This window comes from Pyrus communis, chromosome 6 (genome assembly GCF_963583255.1).
Source record: "Pyrus communis chromosome 6, drPyrComm1.1, whole genome shotgun sequence".
Classification (NCBI taxonomy): domain Eukaryota; kingdom Viridiplantae; phylum Streptophyta; class Magnoliopsida; order Rosales; family Rosaceae; genus Pyrus; species Pyrus communis.
In genome coordinates this window covers 29,370,404-29,389,334 of record NC_084808.1, presented here as the reverse complement: position 1 = coordinate 29,389,334, position 18,931 = coordinate 29,370,404, and the positions used below count along the sequence as shown (strand labels likewise).

General features: G+C 38.5%; 2 protein-coding genes and 1 pseudogene across 2 annotated transcripts; 1 reads left to right on the top strand and 2 right to left on the bottom strand.

Moving 5' to 3' along the window:
• The first annotated feature begins 354 nt into the window (after nucleotides 1-354).
• LOC137736406 (protein SLOW GREEN 1, chloroplastic-like) lies at nucleotides 355-1,229 on the top strand (annotated as a pseudogene).
• A 576-nt stretch (nucleotides 1,230-1,805) lies between these two features.
• Nucleotides 1,806-9,102, bottom strand: LOC137736405 (uncharacterized). Its single transcript, XM_068475678.1, has 9 exons — nucleotides 8,941-9,102; nucleotides 8,350-8,783; nucleotides 8,051-8,267; nucleotides 7,541-7,893; nucleotides 6,891-7,379; nucleotides 5,567-6,770; nucleotides 5,100-5,450; nucleotides 4,829-5,023; nucleotides 1,806-4,574 (listed from the first exon to the last, which is right to left on the bottom strand). Exons 1-9 carry the CDS (start codon nucleotides 9,100-9,102, stop codon nucleotides 1,806-1,808), a joined length of 6,174 nt encoding a protein of 2,057 aa, XP_068331779.1.
• Nucleotides 9,103-12,297: 3,195 nt separating this feature from the next.
• LOC137737639 (DEAD-box ATP-dependent RNA helicase 32-like) lies at nucleotides 12,298-16,578 on the bottom strand. Its single transcript, XM_068477180.1, has 7 exons — nucleotides 16,110-16,578; nucleotides 14,940-15,536; nucleotides 14,223-14,414; nucleotides 13,960-14,115; nucleotides 13,406-13,830; nucleotides 12,966-13,120; nucleotides 12,298-12,774 (listed from the first exon to the last, which is right to left on the bottom strand). Exons 1-7 carry the CDS (start codon nucleotides 16,476-16,478, stop codon nucleotides 12,434-12,436), a joined length of 2,235 nt encoding a protein of 744 aa, XP_068333281.1. The 5' UTR covers nucleotides 16,479-16,578; the 3' UTR covers nucleotides 12,298-12,433.
• Nucleotides 16,579-18,931: the final 2,353 nt, after the last annotated feature.

Genomic DNA, 18,931 nt, shown 5'->3' with positions numbered 1-18,931 from the left:
CATAGACGTACTTTACCTATTAAAAAAGCAATTCAATATCATTAACAGTCGTAAAAATGGGGGTGAACATGCACCCCGCCCCCACCCCCAAAAATGGAGGTGAACATGCATCTTATAGACCTAAATGCAGAACCATTAATTCAAACTCCAAGGGCATATAAAAAGTCTGCATCTTTCATCCAAAATGGAATCAAATCACTCGTAGTTTTTAGTAAATTTGGGTTGACGTGTTTGAGTGAATTTGACTCGGAATAAACTAGGGATTCGATTTAGTAATTTGAACTTTGCGGTTTATGTAAAATTGCGTACTAGATTGCGTATGTGTGGGCTTGTTTATTTGGACTCTGATGATTAATGGGAGTGCTCTCCTCCGCCCACCACCACCGCACCCTCCTCACAGGTAACTCCCACAACAACCCAAACCCCATTCTCCAAACTCTCAAACGCTACGCCAAAGCGGCCATTCTCATCGGAGTCACCGCCGCCGTGTTCACCACCAAGTCCTCGACTTACAGATGACGAGAACAACCAATCCCCATAGCCATTGTCTGACTTCCTGGATTCGAATTCGGAAGCCATCGATGCCCTGAAATCGCTTCTGCAGCAGAAGCTCGATAACGGTGAGGACGACGAGGCGCTCAGGATCCTGCAGCGCTTGGTCGCGGCGCAACCCTCCGCCACCGAATGGAAATTCATGATGGCTAGAGTTCTCAGCGAAATGGGCGAAAACGAAAGTCCCGCCAAGTGTTCGAGGAAATACTCGTCTCGAACCCCTTGTCATTCGAGGCCTTGTTCGAGAACGCCCTGCTGATGGACCGCTGCGGCGAAGGCGAGGCCGTGATAAAGCGATTGGAGGACGCATTACAGGTTGCGGAGGAGGAGAACAAGGCTAAGGAGGCTCGAGACGTTAAATTGATAATGGCGCAGGTTCAGTTCCTGCAGAAGAATGTGGAGGACGCATTGAATAGCTACAATGAATTGGTGAAGGAGGACCCGAAAGACTTCTGGCCGTTCTTTTGCCGTGGGATGATTTACAGTTTGCTTGATTGGAATGCGGAGGCGACGGAGCAGTTTGAGAAGCACCGGCAGCTTTTGCCGAAGAAGTTCGAGGTGGATGGCTACTTGAGGAAGCCATTGTCGAGAGTCAAGGTATTCGGGAGTGACGAGAATTAAGTTTTTAAGGGTCTGCCTCTGTTGAAAGACTCATTTTGCTCATCTGTTGTTTTGAATTTGAGACGTGTTTGAAAGTAGAAAATAACTTGCTGTACAAGTTAACATTGTTGTTACATTTCAATCCAGTGAATAAAAATTTTGCACCTTAATAGCTCTACATCATAATATATGGTTTTACATCCATAGAAGCAACAAGTTTCGAAAGCCGGCCCTTTAAGGGAAGAGATCCGCATTAAAAAGAAAAAGAAAAAAAAAAGAGGGTGTTAGTTGTGGAACATTCCACGTTGAACTTTAACTTTCGAACCATCTATGTTGTAAGTCTTCATATCAATTCAATTTGAAATTATTTGCCTATTTAATTGAAACGATGAAATTTCAATTGTTCTTAAAACATAGTGTTCATTAATTTTTTTGTACTCAATTACGTGCCTCAAATATTACACATTCAAACATTCTCTTTTAATTCCCAAAACTTCAATCATTTAATACAACATTTCGAGAGATGCACTCAAATTAAAAGATAAATATCATACCAACAGAAACATCAAATTCTTATACAGAAAAACTAAATACATAAATATATATGTATGTATGTATGTATGTATGTATGTATGTAAGCAGAGATCAGATGGCTACTTTCTGCCTCCTTTCTTCTTGGGTTTCTTGTTCTTGCTCTTTTTCTTCCTCTGGTTTCCACTTTCATTGCTGCCACGTTGGGATCCAGAAGTGGTACCGACTTCCTTGTTCTGGCCATTGTTCTTCCCCTGGTTTCCAGTTTCCTTACCGCTGCCATGCTGGGATCCAGAAGCAGCGTCCGCAGGCGAAGACTTTGGATTTGACTCGTTTGATACAGAATGGTCCTCACCTGCATTTTGACTGTCCTCAACACTAGTCTCTAATGGTTCCACCACACCAGAGTTTGAAAGCAGAATCTTACAACTCTTCCCCTCCTCAGAAATGGCACGACTGCTAGATTGAGTAGCTCCTGCTTCAACAGATTTAGCGTGTGAAGCTTGCAGGACGGGAATGTTAGGAAACAATTTTCTATAGATGTCATCCCTGGACTGGGACTGGCTGGCCTTCATGTCCACAAAGATGGCATCTGAACATAAGAACCTTGAACAATTGACCCCAAAACTTGCTATTACCATAGTATTTCCGATCTTCTGAAGGGCAGCAGCTACTAGCACATTCACCTTTATGCTTGGGGATTTGCGGCTCCCCCAGCTTTTAAGGACGTCATAAAACTCCCGTGGAAGGAGTTGCGTGATATCGCTCCTCCCCAGCAACTTATCCAGTATATTTAGACCCTTCCCAAAGTTCACACAAACCATGCAAAGCAGCACAACGAATCTCAGCAAGAGTGGTGAATAATCGTTCTTCCAATTTCTGCTGGACTTTTTGATCCATTCAATCATATCTTCCTCATTGAAAACGCAGCCACACACCACATCAATCACAAAACCAACAATCTCATCCAAAGATGGTTGCACATCGGCCGTCATGAGACTCAAGTTGGTGTCTTCATCTTGGTATAGAAGCCATTCCACAAAACAGGAGCGTGTAGTGATAACAAAACCTTGGAAACAAGTTGCCAAAATCACAAGGCGCTCTACAAGGTACATAAAGCAACCAGGCGATATGAAATCATTAACCCTCCTCCAGTCTGTCCTATAAGTTTCAACTAGAGCTTCATGTAACCTCCGTATAACTGACACCTCTCTCGGTACTTGACTAGCATTTCCAGGTTTAATATCCCTACAGAGAATCCTGATAAACGCCATCCACGGTGAGTTGCCCTCCAGATTTTTCACAAGCTTCTCATACAGTTCACTATTCAGCTTCCCAGACCCCAGAATGACCATTACAAGCCTTCCAATTTTCCCAAGAGACAGCGTGTTCTTAGAGCTGGTATACTCGACTATTACTTGTTTCAGCACATTCTTTGAAGCATCATTTCTTCTAAAGGAAATCATATTCTCTGTCACGGAATTCCTTGAATCCAAGGGAAATATTCGAGCAACAACACTCTCAGTCGAAGAAGTAACAAACCTCCACAGCGTCTTAGTATCTTGATCCCTTAGCTTCAAATATTTTGATTGCAAAAGACATACTGCGACCTCACAGATATGGATAAGACACCAGCTTTGGGAGAACGATGGATCATGATTCTTCATTGGAAACTTGTAAAGCACTTCAAGTTTGTCCAGAACCTTCATGCCAACTGAGAGCAATTCTGGACTCCAATAATTCCCAGCGGCTGAAGCAAGCTGGCGAGCATTAATGGAGACCAACTTCCAATGATGTCTTTTGTCCAGGCCTTGAGCCCAATCAGCATCAGAAATCAGTAGCACATAGACTGGATTAAAATTCCTATACAACCTCCATACTCCAAAGTAATTAAAACAAGATTCTTCATACTTTTGGGATTCATTAAAATCTTGGGTATCAAGGCATCCAAGACATTCAATCGTGTAAGCAATTTTATCCTTCCAAAAGTTCCAGATGTACATCAACGAATGTGTAGAAACCTGGTTCTCAGATATCCTGTCTTCTGAACGCTTTACCGGATCATCAACCAATTCTTTTTCCCACACGTACTTATTGGCACTTGAAGAAAGATGAGCATCCAGTATTTTTCGAGCCGACAAAATTTCACCTCCAATACTCCTATGTCTCTCACAGGCATTCATTTGGTCTTTCATCAGAGCCAAGCTACTCTGCTCATTCAATAAAATGTCTACCTCAGTGCAAACAAACTCATAAAAGCTTTCAGACTCATTGTTAGCACACGACTTGGCTTTTGATAAAAGCTCCTTCTTTTGTGAAAACTGCTTAATAGGCCACCCCTTGCTGCCATCTGACCAAAGAGAGTTGGCAAGCACATAGAATAGAATACGCAATGATGCCTCTCCGAACTTGCCAGCCTTCTCAAGGAACTCAGCTTCGAGTAGAATATCGCCTTTCAGTTTTGCTACTTCCACGGCCTCAAGATAGTTTCCAAATCCTTCTTCCAACAGAAGCTGCTCATCAAGAGTAGCGTACTCCTTCAAAAAGTTTCGCATTGAAATTATAGAATTAAAAGCTCTAACAAACTTCATCATGGATCTGTTATCTTTCAACTCGCAATAGTGACGTGCGCAGCCCTCCAGAAATTCCTGCTCAATTTTATCTATTCCTTCTCCTCTTGTGGCCACAGCAGTGTCCTCTACTGGATGCTCCTTCCAATATTCGATGTATTTCAAACCCCTTTCAAATAGCTTTCCTTTGGCACAAACAGTGAGACACTCGGAGAAAAAATTGCCTTTAGCGTACACATATGCGATATTCATAGCATCCTGCCAGAGAAAAACATTCTCCTGCTCTTTCCAAGTCACCACATTTATCCAAATAAATCCTAGCTGCATCATTAAAAGTTATAAGATGAGAAAACTTACTTATCAAACTCGAGTTTTCTAGATTAAGCAATAGTACAAATAATTACAGGCTGGGATGCAAGATTTTCGGAGGATTAAAGTCCAATAAATGATAAACCAAATTTTATCAGAATGCTATTGCAATTTCACTTTTCCTTTTTTTTTTTTTTTTTTTTTTATAGAAGAAAATGCTATTGCAATTCACTTTAAACTTAAAAAAAAAAAATTTAAACAGAAACAGGACAAATAGCAAGTGTTAAAAGAGTCATACATGCTCTTTCATACTCTCCCAAATCAGAAAAACATCTAGCTGCGGAATCTGCCTTGCCTATAGCATCAAATATCTCAGCAGCTTTGGACCTTCTTTCCCAATAAGTATCACCAGCTCTTTCGAAGCACATTGTGGCCATTTCATAGTTATGTTCGTGGTATAGCTGCAACAAACAAAGAGAGGATTTTGTCAATATTACTAGAAAATAATGGTGTTTTAACATAAGTAATTATGCAAACCTTAATGCCTCGTGATTTCCACTCCTCGGGGCTGCTTGCAACTTGCATTGCTTGTGCAAGGGAATCATCCAGTTGCCTAACTTGTACAAGACATTTCTTCTTCCAATAGTCAAACATTGGTTTGGAAATCTCTTCTGCATTCTCGCAAACCCACAACCTCTGTCTTGTCCGAGTAACAGCAACATATAATTGTTTGAGTTCAGAGCATAAGATGTGTTTGGCTTCACTGAACCTTGGAAAGCGTTGGGGCAATGTGGAGTCAAGTAAATCTTGGTCCTTCATATAATCATATATCACCCTCCATTTTGTTTTCATTGGTGATGAGCCAAAAAAGTTGTATAAGAGTACATCCTACAAACAAGTCATAAATGTCATAAATGAAACCAAATATAAACTCAAAAAACATATCAAGATCCAACAAACTGAAAATATCATAATAAGTAAAGCGGGCAGCAGCAAAAAATCACCTGGAATTCAAGCTCCTTGCATTCCACTATAGTCAGAACAAGAGCATGCTTCCCAACAAATTTGGAAACTTCTTTCCTAGCATCATCATCACGGACCAAAATAACTTGCTCTGCGCCGAAGCCAACTATATTTGCACTATCATTTCCACTATTCCCAAAAATTTTTACGATTGCATTTTCATCTTCTCTGGATTCAAGCACTACGGGAGCTTCCCCATATATCAGACTGGTTTCAGGTGCCAAAATATCAATCGATTGGGGGAAAAAACGATAAAGTAGTTCAACAATGCTCTGTGATAACTTCAATACACCAGCATGGGTACGGAAGTTTTGAGTCAATTGTTTAACTTCTGATAATTGTCCCTTTTGTTTTCTTTCGTGAGGCTCATTCCCTCTAGCTTCCAACACAAACTTCTTGTAAAAGAGATGCCGTATATCTTGGAACCTGAAATCAATACCCCTAGCAATTGTTTGTGCTGTATCACCAGAAAAGACAAAGCCTTCTTCAACATTGTTGCTCACATGCTTAAACAGAGCAATTTGACTCATTGTGAGATCTTGAACCTCATCGATATAAACAAAATCCATTTGGTCACCCACAAATTTTCCATGCCTGAGACGATGGTGAAGATCAATTACAAAATCAGCCAGATCAAATTCACCTTTTCCCATCTTCATTTTTTCGTAAGCCTCAAAAATATCGTATATTTCTTCTCTCGTTTGCTTGCTTAAAATGGAACCCCGGCCCTCGGACAGGTGAACATAATCCTCCCGGCTGAGTTTACCATCACCTGCTTCTATGGCTCCAATACCACCTTTAATATGCGATATTATCTCTGTGAAGACTCTGGAAGCATCAAGCTTCTTCGTTAACTGCATATTGAAATGGGGCCAGTAAGACAAACTAAATCTATCATAATTAACCTCCTTTGTCCTTATAAACGTCTGCAATGCAACGGATCTTGAGCTTCTCAATTGACCTTGAGTAAGTGTCCTAGCCTCCAGGAATCTATCAAAGTACGAATTACTCAGCGTTCCATCAAGCATCATTAAGAACTTATGAAATGTTATAACAAGAGGGTAAGATTTGGGAGAAATATCCTGAAATGAATCCTTGATATCCTTGAATTGAGACTCCTCATCATCAAAATCAGCCATATTAATCGAACTTTTCTCAGCTGAATCACTTCCACCACATGCAAAACTGTAGACATACAAAAGTTTAGTAACATAAGGTGGCTGATACGACGTTTGAAATTTACAGAACAATAATGTAAAATAAGTCAGGGATAAGAACAAAACTTTTGTTGAATAATCCACATACTGCTTGATGGCAAAACATAGCTTAGGACTCACGGTCACAAAAAGCTGGTGTAGAGTTCTTTCCTGAGTAGCTGAAGAACTCTGCCCAACATTGCTATTTTGACTACTGAGGCATCCTTGCTCTGCCAACTGAAAACATTGTTCTTTTTGAAATAATTTCATGGTTAAAACAGTGGTTTTCCCTGTTCCTGACCTTCCAAGTATAAAGGTACTTCTCTGATAAAGGATAATCTCCATTTCCTGGTCAGTAACTTCAAATGGAAGATCCAACTCTCTACCCTCGCGGTAAGACAGCAAGTGATTCACAACACCAGATGACAATGAGTAAAACTTCATGAGCAATAAACTCTCGTTGACCTGTGAATTCTCAACATAACTTCTACCGTCAGAAGTGTCACCAACTAAGTCACTCTCAGCTTCAGTGTTGCTAAGGTCCTTAAACCGGGGAATATCCAAAGTGGGTGGCCAGCTATTCGGAACTTCTAAATCACTGTTCAAATGATAAAGAAGCACAAGAATTACTTGAGAATTTCAAAAAAACTAGGAAAAGTTTGTATCTTCATATGACTACAGAAAGAGAGCATTTGCTACTACAAATTCATGCATGTCCAGAAAAAGAAAAGGAAAAGGCCTAAATGCCAAACAACATACCCGTCAAGACACGTCTCATTGCAACGATTGATGAAATCATCTGTATATCTATTGAAAATACTCTCCAACCGATTTTTCAATTTGGGGATATCCTCTAGAGGCAATATATCCCAAATCTTTAAAACTTGAATGTATTTCATCTCCTTCACAATGTCAATTGAGCAGACAACATATAGACCTTCAACTTTATACTGCCTCAAGATTGCTGATGAGTTTCCACTAATAGTCTCTACATTTCGCTTTCTTGGTCTCCAGCCACCAGAAAGCTTAAGTAGAAGATTAAGCACTGACTTCTTCAAACGGATCGACTTCAGTTTTTTGAACGACTTCAGGAAAATATCACTGAAAAGTACCTAAAGGGGGGAACAAGAAATTATAAAAATGGTTATAGAAAAGCTTCAAGAAACCAGCAATTCCAATTTCAGAACAAAAATTGATAACTTCAAACTATAGGGAGTAGTTGAAAATTAAGGCTCAGAAAAACAAACATAATAAAACCCAGAGCATTACCTTCCATATTTTACTGCTGAAAAGTAAGCTGTCAGGATTAAGCAAATCATCAAATTGCTCAAACTCTTTCTTCACCTCTAATATGGATTTTGCCAAATCCTTGTCTTCATCAGCATTAAAAAAGCATTGACGAATTTTGGCATCCAAGACCAAGGCCTTCCAAACAGATTCACTATTAGATAGCGTTCTTTCATTCCCCAAAATCCAGAGACAGTGCCTGAAGTCAATAGCAGAGCTGAAGTTATTAATAACAAGCAACAAGGATGCAATAAATAACACAAATTTGAATCGAACCATACCTAGCTCTTGTAAGAGAGACATTAATTCTTTGAGGTTTTGATATGAATTCAAGAGATTGGTCTTTACTGGATCGTACAGTGGACATAATAATTATGTCTTCTTCCCCACCCTGAAACCCGTCAACTGTCTTCACCTTCACTGCAAAGCCATCAAGCTTATCATACTTCTTTCCAAGTTTTTCCTGAACTTCAACTACCTGTGCAGCATAAGGAGATACCACACCAATACTGAGCTTCTCTTTTGAGCCAACCCATTCTGCATACAAAGAGAAAGCCAAAAGAGAAATGTTCAGTTCTATCGAGACCAAGAAGTAATTAGCCATTAAAAAGAGAATGAGGACCGATAACTGTTCTGAAAGAGAGCATTTGCACGACTTCAAACGGATCGACTTCAGTTTTTTGAACGACTTCAGGAAAATATCACTGAAAAGTACCTAAAGGGGGGAACAAGAAATTATAAAAATGGTTATAGAAAAGCTTCAAGAAACCAGCAATTCCAATTTCAGAACAAAGATTGATAACTTCAAACTATAGGGAGTACTCGAAAATTAAGGCTCAGAAAAACAAACATAATAAAACCTAGAGCATTACCTTCCATATTTTGAGCAAATCATCAAATTGCTCAAACTCTTTCTTCACCTCTAACATGGATTTTTCCAAATCCTTGTCTTCATCAGCATTAAAAAAGCATTGACGAATTTTGGCCTCCCAAACAGATTCACTATTAGTCTTCTTCTTGCCTGAAGCCTCCATCATCTCACTCACTCTACAGTCTCACTCCACAGCAAATGCCTACAAACCCAGTTCACAAAACCCCACTATTTTACAGAAACATGATCAGTTTTTCAAAAGGGCAAAATTACGAACAATGAAAGGAGACGTTTGAGGAATTGTACGAAAATAATGCCGCCATGCATTTGAAGAAAAGGAGATAAATCAGTGGCAACTTTTTCACCGAAAGAGAAGGTATCTCCACCCCATTAAGCAATCAAATGGTAAAAGAAGATAAGGGTATTCACTATTCACTTCACCGCTGAGGGTTTTCTCCTTGCCTTAGAGGGGAAGTTCCTTTGATCGACTGGCTGGTCCGGACTAGTTCATCTTTACTAATTGACCTTAAAGCTTAAAGGTTCGACCTTTACAAATACACATTAATAAAATCACCATAAAACTCAATGGATTATTGATAAAAGTGACCTTGACGGGGTTCTTAGGTCAACGAGGATTCGGCAAACTCTTAAAGTTTGAATGCGAGCTTAAAACAATATGTGCATCATTTTAAGGGTAGGTGGAAGATGATGCCTCATTCTTCTTCGAGGAAGAAGCATACTGGTTCTCAGTCACGCCTCCTTTTTAATATTGGTGTTCTGCTTAAGAAAATTGAGATTCCAACCAATGCGTCGTTACGTTGTGTTATTGAGCTTAATACGTAAATAACCTAACCTTGATACTAAAAGAAATTTAAGATTTCAGGCCAAACCAATTGTTAAAATAAAAAATAATAATCCAACTGCCTATGTATGTAATTATGTTTGATTCCAGAACTTAGGAATCAAACTCTCAACAATAAAAAATATCAAACGAAAAAAGTAACAATTTTCTAAAGCACAATAAGAATCTTAGAAAGTTAAATCACCTCATGCTCGCACAATCTTTTGTTCCAAAACACACGTCAAAGCTAGTTGATTTCCTTCTTAGAAAATAAGGAAAACTACTTGATAACTTTGAGTTTTAATGATAAGGATAAAATAAAGGGTAAAGTGAATAGTATCAGGATTGACTTTTTAGTATAAAAATATGGTTTTTCGTTAAATTGAACAGTACCGTGAGCTTTTCGTTAAAACTCCCTAAAAAATAAAGCTCAAATTTTTTAGTGTGTCAAAAACCGTATGGTTCAATAATTTAAGAATAGAGTACAAGCGATAATTTATATTGATATACACTAAAGGGAAAAAAGAGAATTTTAAGTGAGTATAAAAGAGAGACTCTAACCACAAGGAGAGAGCTTTTTGCTCACCATCATAATTATAGTGTATGCTCACCGTACACTTAATTGTTTGTCATGTGTCTTTTAACCTAACTCTAATTAACTTTCACATTAAATGTTATTTTTTCAATTTTGAAAAAAATTAACCAAAGTTAAGTGAATGAATACGTATCAGATGAGTAATGTTATTCATACCATGTTTTTGTACCACATTTTCATACCATCTTAGGTGGCATTTGATGTGGACAGCCACATCCTTTGAATTAATCATTTTTTTTAATTTAATTCATTATTTAATAAACTAATAATTAAGAAAAACTAGTTAATTAAATGAAGATTATGGTATACGAGGAGTCATTCTCCTTCATTTCCTTGGGTCTTGCAAATTTTTCAAATGATGTGGCTATCCACATTAGATGCCACCTAAGACGATATAGAAATATGATATAAAAATATTACATGAATAACATTACTCGTATCAGATAATTAAATATATGACGAGCATATACCAATGTTTGGAATGATGAGCCAAAATACAAGCATTAAAAAGCTTTCATGTACTCAAAAACGTGTGTACGTTTGCTTGGGTTTGGTTGGCATTTAATTACTTATGACTTCTTGTTCACACTGATTCTCCCCCATTTTTAACGAGGAGGCTACCAAGTTCCGACATTTACACGGAGAAGCTCGACGGACGATTGCCTTATGGTACCGTTTGGTACGTAGGACGGGACGGAACAGAGTGGAACAAGGCGTTCCGTCCCACGTTTGGTGCGCCTAAAATGGGTGGAACAAGCTGTTCCACGGGACGAGTTTTGGGTGAATTTTCGTTCCACCTCACCCCCTGGAATGACTCGTTCCACATCTGTGGAACACAAAATTATAACCTCTCCGTCTCCTTCTTCTTCCTCCTTGTTTCCATCCGAGGGCATCTTTGCTCCCGCTCCGTTCCGTTCCGTCATGTCCCGTCTCGTTCCGTCCCATTATGTTCCGTCCCGTCCCGTCTGCATACCAAACGATACCATGGGAATGCGGAATGCTAGCAACAGTTTTATTCCGACTTTTTATGTTCCATTTCTCACATACACTGTTACTCGAAGATGTGAACGGCTTATCATTCGTCAAAATCACTTATGCAAAATAAAATAATTAAATTTAAAATTGTTTAGTGATTTAACTATTATTTAATAAGGAGATGCACTATAATTTTTGTTTCAACACTAAAATTGTAACAACGTTAATCAGTTAAATGACTTTTGTTTTGGTTGATTATTTTCATTGTTATTCATTACAGAAAACTATGACAATGTTGTAAAGAAACTGTCTCAGTGAGAAAATTACTCCATGCGCCAATGCAAATGTTTCTTTTCGTTAGTATAGGATTCATCTGAATGTACTTTTAAAATGACTGAAAACGTTTTTAGAAAAAAATATTATTAGGTTCTAAAAGCATTTGAATTGATGTAAGAAGCATATAACGTACTTCAAATGTCTTTTTAGAATTTACTTACATTTTTACTAACAATCCTCTTTGTAAGGAACTTCTCCGAATCCTCTTTGTGAGGATTCTAATAATTCTTTAATCGTATCCATTCATCGTACATTGTGCAGTAAAAAATCATTTTAAATTTTTTATGTAAAATTAAACACAAATAGTACCTGATATAAACTAACCGTACGATTTATAATGAACGAATACAATTAAAATATCCTTTGGATTCTCACAAAAAGAATTTGGTGAGGATCCTCATTCTTTATTAAGAACTAGTTTCAAAAGTAATTTCACCAAAAACATTTTTTGTCATTTCAATAAGATTTTCTGTTCGGTACATGAAAACGGGCCAAAAAACCCTGCCCAACCTATCGGGCCTCAGCCCTTTTCACAGAAGGCAGACTTTTTCTCCGGTCAAAACCGAGCTAGAAGGTAAAACTTAGAAGGATGATATTGAAAAAAAAAAGTATGATACTTCTAAATTCACCTTAAAATTTCAAGATCATTACATTTTAGTACTTTACTCAAGACACAGAAGGAAAAAATATAAAAAAATAAAAAATAAAAAACTAGAAAACATCATTAAGCTTAACAAAGGTCAAAATTTATGAGTGCATGGAATTTAATAATTTGAGAGCCAAAGCTTCTTGTTCCTCTAAAGACATTGAGTCAGCAGTGAAACCCAGTTTCTTCTTACCTTCTTCTCTCTCACCTTCATCATCACTACCAAAGTATATCTTGGACTTTTTGCGGGGTCGATCCTCAGCTGGTTCTCCTTCTGAATCAGAAAGATTATCCTCCGAATCTTCTTCTGTGTTTCCTCTCTTCAACTTCATCTTATGCTTCAAACGTTTCTCACGGCGACGCTGGCGGTCTAGAACCTTGTCTTCCTTGTCCACCACCTTCATATCTTCCCTAAGCTTCTTATAATATTCGTTTTTCATGTCTGCAGCAAAAAATAAGATACGTCAGGACATGTTGTTCTTCAGAATAGGAGTCAGAAAATTCATAAATCTATTTGTTTACCTCAATTGTTCATTTCGAAATTAGGGCGTCACCCCAAGTTTATGCTATGCTTGTAATATTTTCAGTTATTCTGGTTTATATTTGATGTAATTCTAGAATCACAAAACATACCATGAATTTCATCAGGCAGACCACTGTTATTGATATCAGCCAGCCTTGCTAATGGCGGTAGCGTGTTGCCTTCCTCATCAAAGACGACTCTAGTCCCCACTGGCCTATGGATATTGATCTTTAACTTCTTTTTCTTCGAAACCCGAGTAGCCAGTCTACAAGAAAAAAAAAAAAGTGATTGAACTCAAATTTCGCCAACAGATTGGGAAACAAATGGCACATGATAAAAGAGTGCATTAAGGTAGTCAGCATGGCATTGGTAATACATCCAAAACTACCACAGCTGGATGATATCATTTTAAGTTGGGAAGCACAGAAAACGGATTTATTACGAAATTGTCCATCCATTTGTGTATATTTTGCTTCTAATGTCAAACAGAATCTTGCGACTTAATCTTTAAGGTTAAATATCTATAAAATATAATAGACAAGCAACTTACATAATATCTCCGATTTTTCGTCCTTCCCCCTCTGCCTCATTTGCAGTAGCATTTCTTACAAGAGCGTCTTCCTCCCCTTCCTCTTCCATAAAATCACCAATATCGAGCTCCTCTTTTGGAAGCTCCAACCTATCCTCCTTGTCCCAACTTTCTGGTTCAACAAGGGGAGATAATTCAGGCACTTTCTTGGACTTGATTTTCTGGTTTGCAAAACGAATTTTAGGAGTCATTGGTAGACCCAGTGATGCTGAAAATTCTTCAATTGGTAAATTCGTAACATCAAAAATCTCTCTGTCCTTCTGCTTTTGAATAGACTTCACGTACGTGATAAATGCCCTTTTAGCCAGACCCTGAAGTGGATCTGGGTACTTGACTAGCAAAGATGCCAACAACCCCGACACTGGTTGCAGTTTATCCGGGTTAGCCTGAGAAATCAGTATAGCAGCTAATTTAGCATGGCCCACAAATTAAAATGGAAACAATAAAAATAAGTGGACAGTGGATTCTCCTACTCCCACCCCCATCCTCCTAAGACGAAAGAAAGAATATTAAACCTGGGTGGACTTAATAGGTATTTTTGCCTCTTTTAATTTCTCAAGCATTTTTACTTCTGAAGGCATCAGAAATAAAAGTGATTGCCCTTTAGATTGATAACGAGCAGTTCGTCCAACTCTGTGTATGTAAGATGCAACATCGTCTGGGCAATCCACCTACACATGGGGGAAAATATCTTTAAAACTGAGACCATAGACAACAAATTTCTTTTCCTTATATTTGTTATAACATAATAAGAATATTTTTGGAGATGACAACCCACCTGAACAACCCAGTCAACTGCCTTGTTGAAATCAAGGCCCCTTGAAGCCACATCAGTTGAGAAGAGAACACAACGTTTTTCAGAAAACTGTGAGTACGTTCCCATTCGTCCCTCTTGCTTCATCTTACCATGAAGACACTTCAAGGGTATTCCAGGACGGAGCTTTTTAAATGCTTCATAGACAAACTTTACCTATTAAAAAATGCAATTCAACATCATCAACAGTCGTAAAAATGGAGGTGAAACATGCACCCCACCCCCAAATATGATCCTGTGCCAAATTGGTTTGGGATCAAAACGGTACCACCTGAGTAAGTGAAGAAATTTCTTTCTAGTAAATGACTCGAGCAACTTAGGAGAAAGCTATATTCTTTCTATATGTATGTGTAAGTATGTCTATAACTAGAATTACTGATATGATCAAAATTTCCATGCTGGCTTGTGAAGGGAAAACAGGGTCAGACATAAACATAGACCTCAATGCAGAACCATTAATTCAAACTCCAAGGGCATATAAAAAGTCTGCATCTTTCATTCAAGATTGAAGTTTATTGAACTATTTAACTGATTCTGTTGGGCGCACTCTCTCATTTCAAGGGCTTAAGCTGGCCTCTATCAATCAGATGAACTCGATGTTGAATATATTATGCTGAAATTATTAGGCATGACAAGCTGGCATCTGAGCTACATAGACATAATTCAGAGACAAAATTGCACCTGTTTGCGGGTTGATAGAAACACTAGAATTCTATAATTTAGATGTGTCTTTATGAAGCTCCACAATACGTCTAATTTTTTGTCAAGTGAAACGATGACTGCCGCCTGCTGCAAAAGAGTAGGAGTCGCTGTCACAGCCTTCTCATGCACACTGAGATATTCTGGATCCTTCAAACTGAGTCTTGCAAGATCTTTAACCGACTTTGTTTGAGTTGCTGAGAAGAGAAACGTTTGTCTTTTTTTAGGTAGCTGTGAAATGATTGCATTCAGTGTGTCCTTAAATCCGACATCAAGAATACGATCTGCCTCATCAAGGACCAAAACCTGAAGTTGTGAGCAATCAAAATTTGGGGTTTCATCCATGTGCTGAAGAAGCCGTCCTGGAGTGCAAACCAGTATGTTCAGGTCATTTACGTGCTCCTTCTCTTCTTCAACTTTGCGACCACCAATTAGAAGGCCAGCACTAAAGTTATGGTGTCTCCCAACCAATTTTAACACATCAAAAGTTTGGTCAGCTATCTCCCTTGTTGGAGATATTATGATGCTGCCTACCCCATCCTGAGGTCCCCATCTTTCTCTATACAATTTTTCCACAAGCTGAAATAAAAGAAATGATACAGCATCAGAAAAGGGTTCTTTTTGTTACCAAAGAAGAATGCCTATCACTGACAAATGAAAGGAAAGTTTGCACAAATATATGTATGCACATATAAATGTCTCGATCATTAGCATGCTTAAGTGTGTAAACAGATACATATAAACTTAACCTAAACACATAACAACTCAGTTTCTTGTGGCACATTTGGTTTCAAATTCAACAAACTTGGTAGAAAAGAGGGAAAACCGAGGAAATTAACAATCATAATTGCGATAAGCATAACAGAAACTCAAGAAAAGTTCGCAGAACCAAATATGCAACAAACCAAGACCAAAATTTTTGTACCAACCAAAAATCAAAATTGTGAACAGATTTGAAGAAAATCCATTCACTTCCTCACAATTTCCAGCATCAATCATCTTCCTAAAGCACTCATTTTTCACACAGATCAAAAGCACTCATTTTTCAAACGGATCATCAAAAATTGTAAAACTACACGCACCCAATTAAATTCTTTACACACACTGTCTCCGCAACCAAACCAACCCCAAAACAAAGCACGCCCAACTTACCGGAATAACAAAAGCCAAAGTCTTTCCCGACCCGGTCTTGGCGGCGCCGAGAATATCTCTGCCACACAGCGCGTGGGGCAAAGAAGCCCTCTGAATATCTGTCATTTCAACGTACTTGCACTGGCGAAGGGCGTCCTTTGTCTTCTTAGAGACGGGCAGCTGCTCGAATCTGGTGGCGCCGGCGTAGGGAGAAAAGAGGGTGTCACCGAGACGGCCGACGGGGGCGTCGGAGGGCAAGGCGGGGAGAGACATGGGGTTGGAGCCACAATCGGGTTTCTGGGATTCGATCCATGAATTTAGAAGCTCGATTTCCTGGAGCTCCGACAGGTCCTTTTGCTTACGGGAGCTCTTCGATTTGGCTTTTCTCATTGCGGCTGGATCCGGCTGCGTTGAAACTTTGGATTTCGGAGAGGGACGGATTCTTGTTTTAGGGTTTTAGGGTGACGTCCGTGAGGGGCGCTTTGGCAGCAACAAGGGTTTAAGGTGTTCTCTAACCGCGATATGGAAATTTGTAGTTTTTTTTTATTTACTTTTACCTATTTACATTGGTTGGTGATCCCATCACGGTCATTCATTTTTTGAGGGTCGGATAAATTAGGCCTGGTTTGGTACTGAGGTGATTCTGAAAAAATTGGTATAAAAAAAAGTTGGGTGCTGTTTTTGTGTTTGGTAAACATTCAGCTTCAGCTTTTTTTTACAGTTTTGGGCGAAAAAAAACCAAAAACAAGAAGCTGCAAAACCAAGCTTTGAAAAACCGACTTTTTTTTCACATATGTTTTACATAAAAGTTTATCAAACACTATAATACTAATTTTTTTTTTTCAAAAGCACTTTTACAAAAAAGTTTACCAAACATTTTGGTGTTTTATTTCACAGCTGCTTATTCTCACAGCATAGCAGAAGCATATTTTTTTCAAGGCACAGCAATACCAAACCAACCCTTAGAGATATTTTAGCTTTTCATGACTTTTATCCTATGGTTTACCAACGTTAAAAATTAAATCTTATACGTGCTATGTGAAATACGAGCTTAAAATTCATTATCAAACATTACTATGTGGTGTTAACCATAATAATTAGATCAGTGCATTTTGCTCTTCGATCCGCTCTCCGGACCACGTGGCCATATGGCCCACAAACACAAAAACATCCCTACCATACAAAACCCATCCAAGATTTTCCCCAAGCAACTGATCACCATATTCATTGTTGTTAGATTAATTGGATTTAATTGGTTTAAGATAGAAATCTTAAAATGTAAACTAATCTAACAACAAAAATACCTTCTAAAAATTTGACATATCACTCCTCATCTAAGTTAATTGAACTTGAGATTTTTACATAGTATGTACTTACGACTCGTATATGAAAAGTTTCATTATATCACCCTCTCGCACAATATCGTAATATCACTTGTATCATAGTGGTTTATGTGTTTGAATCTCCCTCACACAATATCACAATACCGCGTGTATGTAAGACAAGTATTTATTAAACATTTCCCACTAAAAACATAATATTGACTAAATGATCGTCTTGGATTAGAAAAAAACCACATTTAAACTCTAAGATGAGTGATTTTCACTCTTGTTGGTGTTATGTTTAAGAATCGATTGGAAGTCGCGTGGCCTTCGCTTTGGCAGGTATTGTTGAGAATCAATGTCAAAATTAGGTATGGTTGAGTGGAAAGTTAGGCAATGTTAGGTATGGTTGAGTGGAAAAAATTAGGTGCAATTAATGGGTTTTGTGGGGTAGTAAATAATCTTAGTTTAATTAAGTGTGTGGTGTAGCCTTCATTTGATTTGCTATAAATACCCAAGTCCCCAAACATTGTAAATCATCCAAGGAAAAACAAAGCCTAGAGCTAAATAAGAAAAGCTTTGCTAATTAGTTTGTTTTGTGAGCTTTCTTTAAGAGTGTGCTCTATTTTCTTCTTCTTGGGATCATTAGAGTTATCTTGAATACTCTTCTTATTCAACAATTGGTATCAGAGCCAAGTCGGTCAGGGATCGTTCTTGGTAGAGCATTGGTTGTAAAGTCTCTTGAAATTCCGAGTATGCTCTGTGGTTGCAGTTTTGACTGATCTTCCACATCAGAAAAGATTTCTTGAGATTATTGCTAGGGTTATCACAAACCTTGAGATGGAGCTTCTTTGTGTCGAAAGTAGTGTATTACTCTGCACAGTAGTCACTCAAGCTTGTTCGGTGTAGTCAAAGTCTTGCCCATACGATGGGTGATCTTCAAGTTGTTGGAGGAATCAAGAAGCTCAACAACCAAAACTATAACACGTGGGCAACGTGTATAGAGTCTTACCTTTAAGGTCAAGACTTGTGGGAGGTTGTCGGTGGTAGTGAAGTTACATAACCGGCAGCGGAAGATGCTAACGGCGTCTTGCGGAAGTGGAAAATTAAAGCAGGCAAATCAATGTTTGCCTTAAAGACCACAATAGAAGAAGAAATGTTGGAGCACATTCGGGATGCTAAAACGCCAAAGGAAGCATGGGACAGTTTTGTTACACTCTTTTCGAAGAGGAACGATACAAAATTGCAACTTCTCGAGAATGAGCTGCTATCGATGGTACAACGCGACATGACGATTGCCCAGTACTTTCACAAGGTGAAGTCGATATGCCGCGAAATTTCAGAATTAGATCCAACAGCTCCTATTGGGGAAACCAGGATGAAGAGAATAATTATCCATGGTTTGAGACCTGAATATCGAGGGTTCATTGCCGCTATACAAGGATGGCCGACACAACCATCGCTTGTTGAGTTTGAAAATTTGCTTGTAGGTCAAGAAGCTATGGCCAAGCAAATGGGAGG

What these genes read in the sequence shown, in the direction of transcription:
- LOC137737639 (XM_068477180.1), bottom strand. Translation starts at nt 16,478, where the DNA reads ATGAGAAAAGCCAAATCGAAGAGCTCCCGTAAGCAAAAGGACCTGTCG. An exon ending in CTTTGGCTTTTGTTATTCCG is followed by an intron (nt 15,537 to 16,109) that starts GTAAGTTGGGCG and finishes CTTTTATTTCAG; the next exon opens with CTTGTGGAAAAATTGTATAG. An exon ending in TTCTATCAACCCGCAAACAG is followed by an intron (nt 14,415 to 14,939) that starts GTGCAATTTTGT and finishes ATTTTTTAATAG; the next exon opens with GTAAAGTTTGTCTATGAAGC.
- LOC137736405 (XM_068475678.1), bottom strand. Translation starts at nt 9,102, where the DNA reads ATGGAGGCTTCAGGCAAGAAGAAGACTAATAGTGAATCTGTTTGGGAG. An exon ending in TCAGCAGTAAAATATGGAAG is followed by an intron (nt 7,894 to 8,050) that starts GTAATGCTCTGG and finishes TCCCCCCTTTAG; the next exon opens with GTACTTTTCAGTGATATTTT. An exon ending in GCAAGGAGCTTGAATTCCAG is followed by an intron (nt 5,451 to 5,566) that starts GTGATTTTTTGC and finishes ACTTGTTTGTAG; the next exon opens with GATGTACTCTTATACAACTT.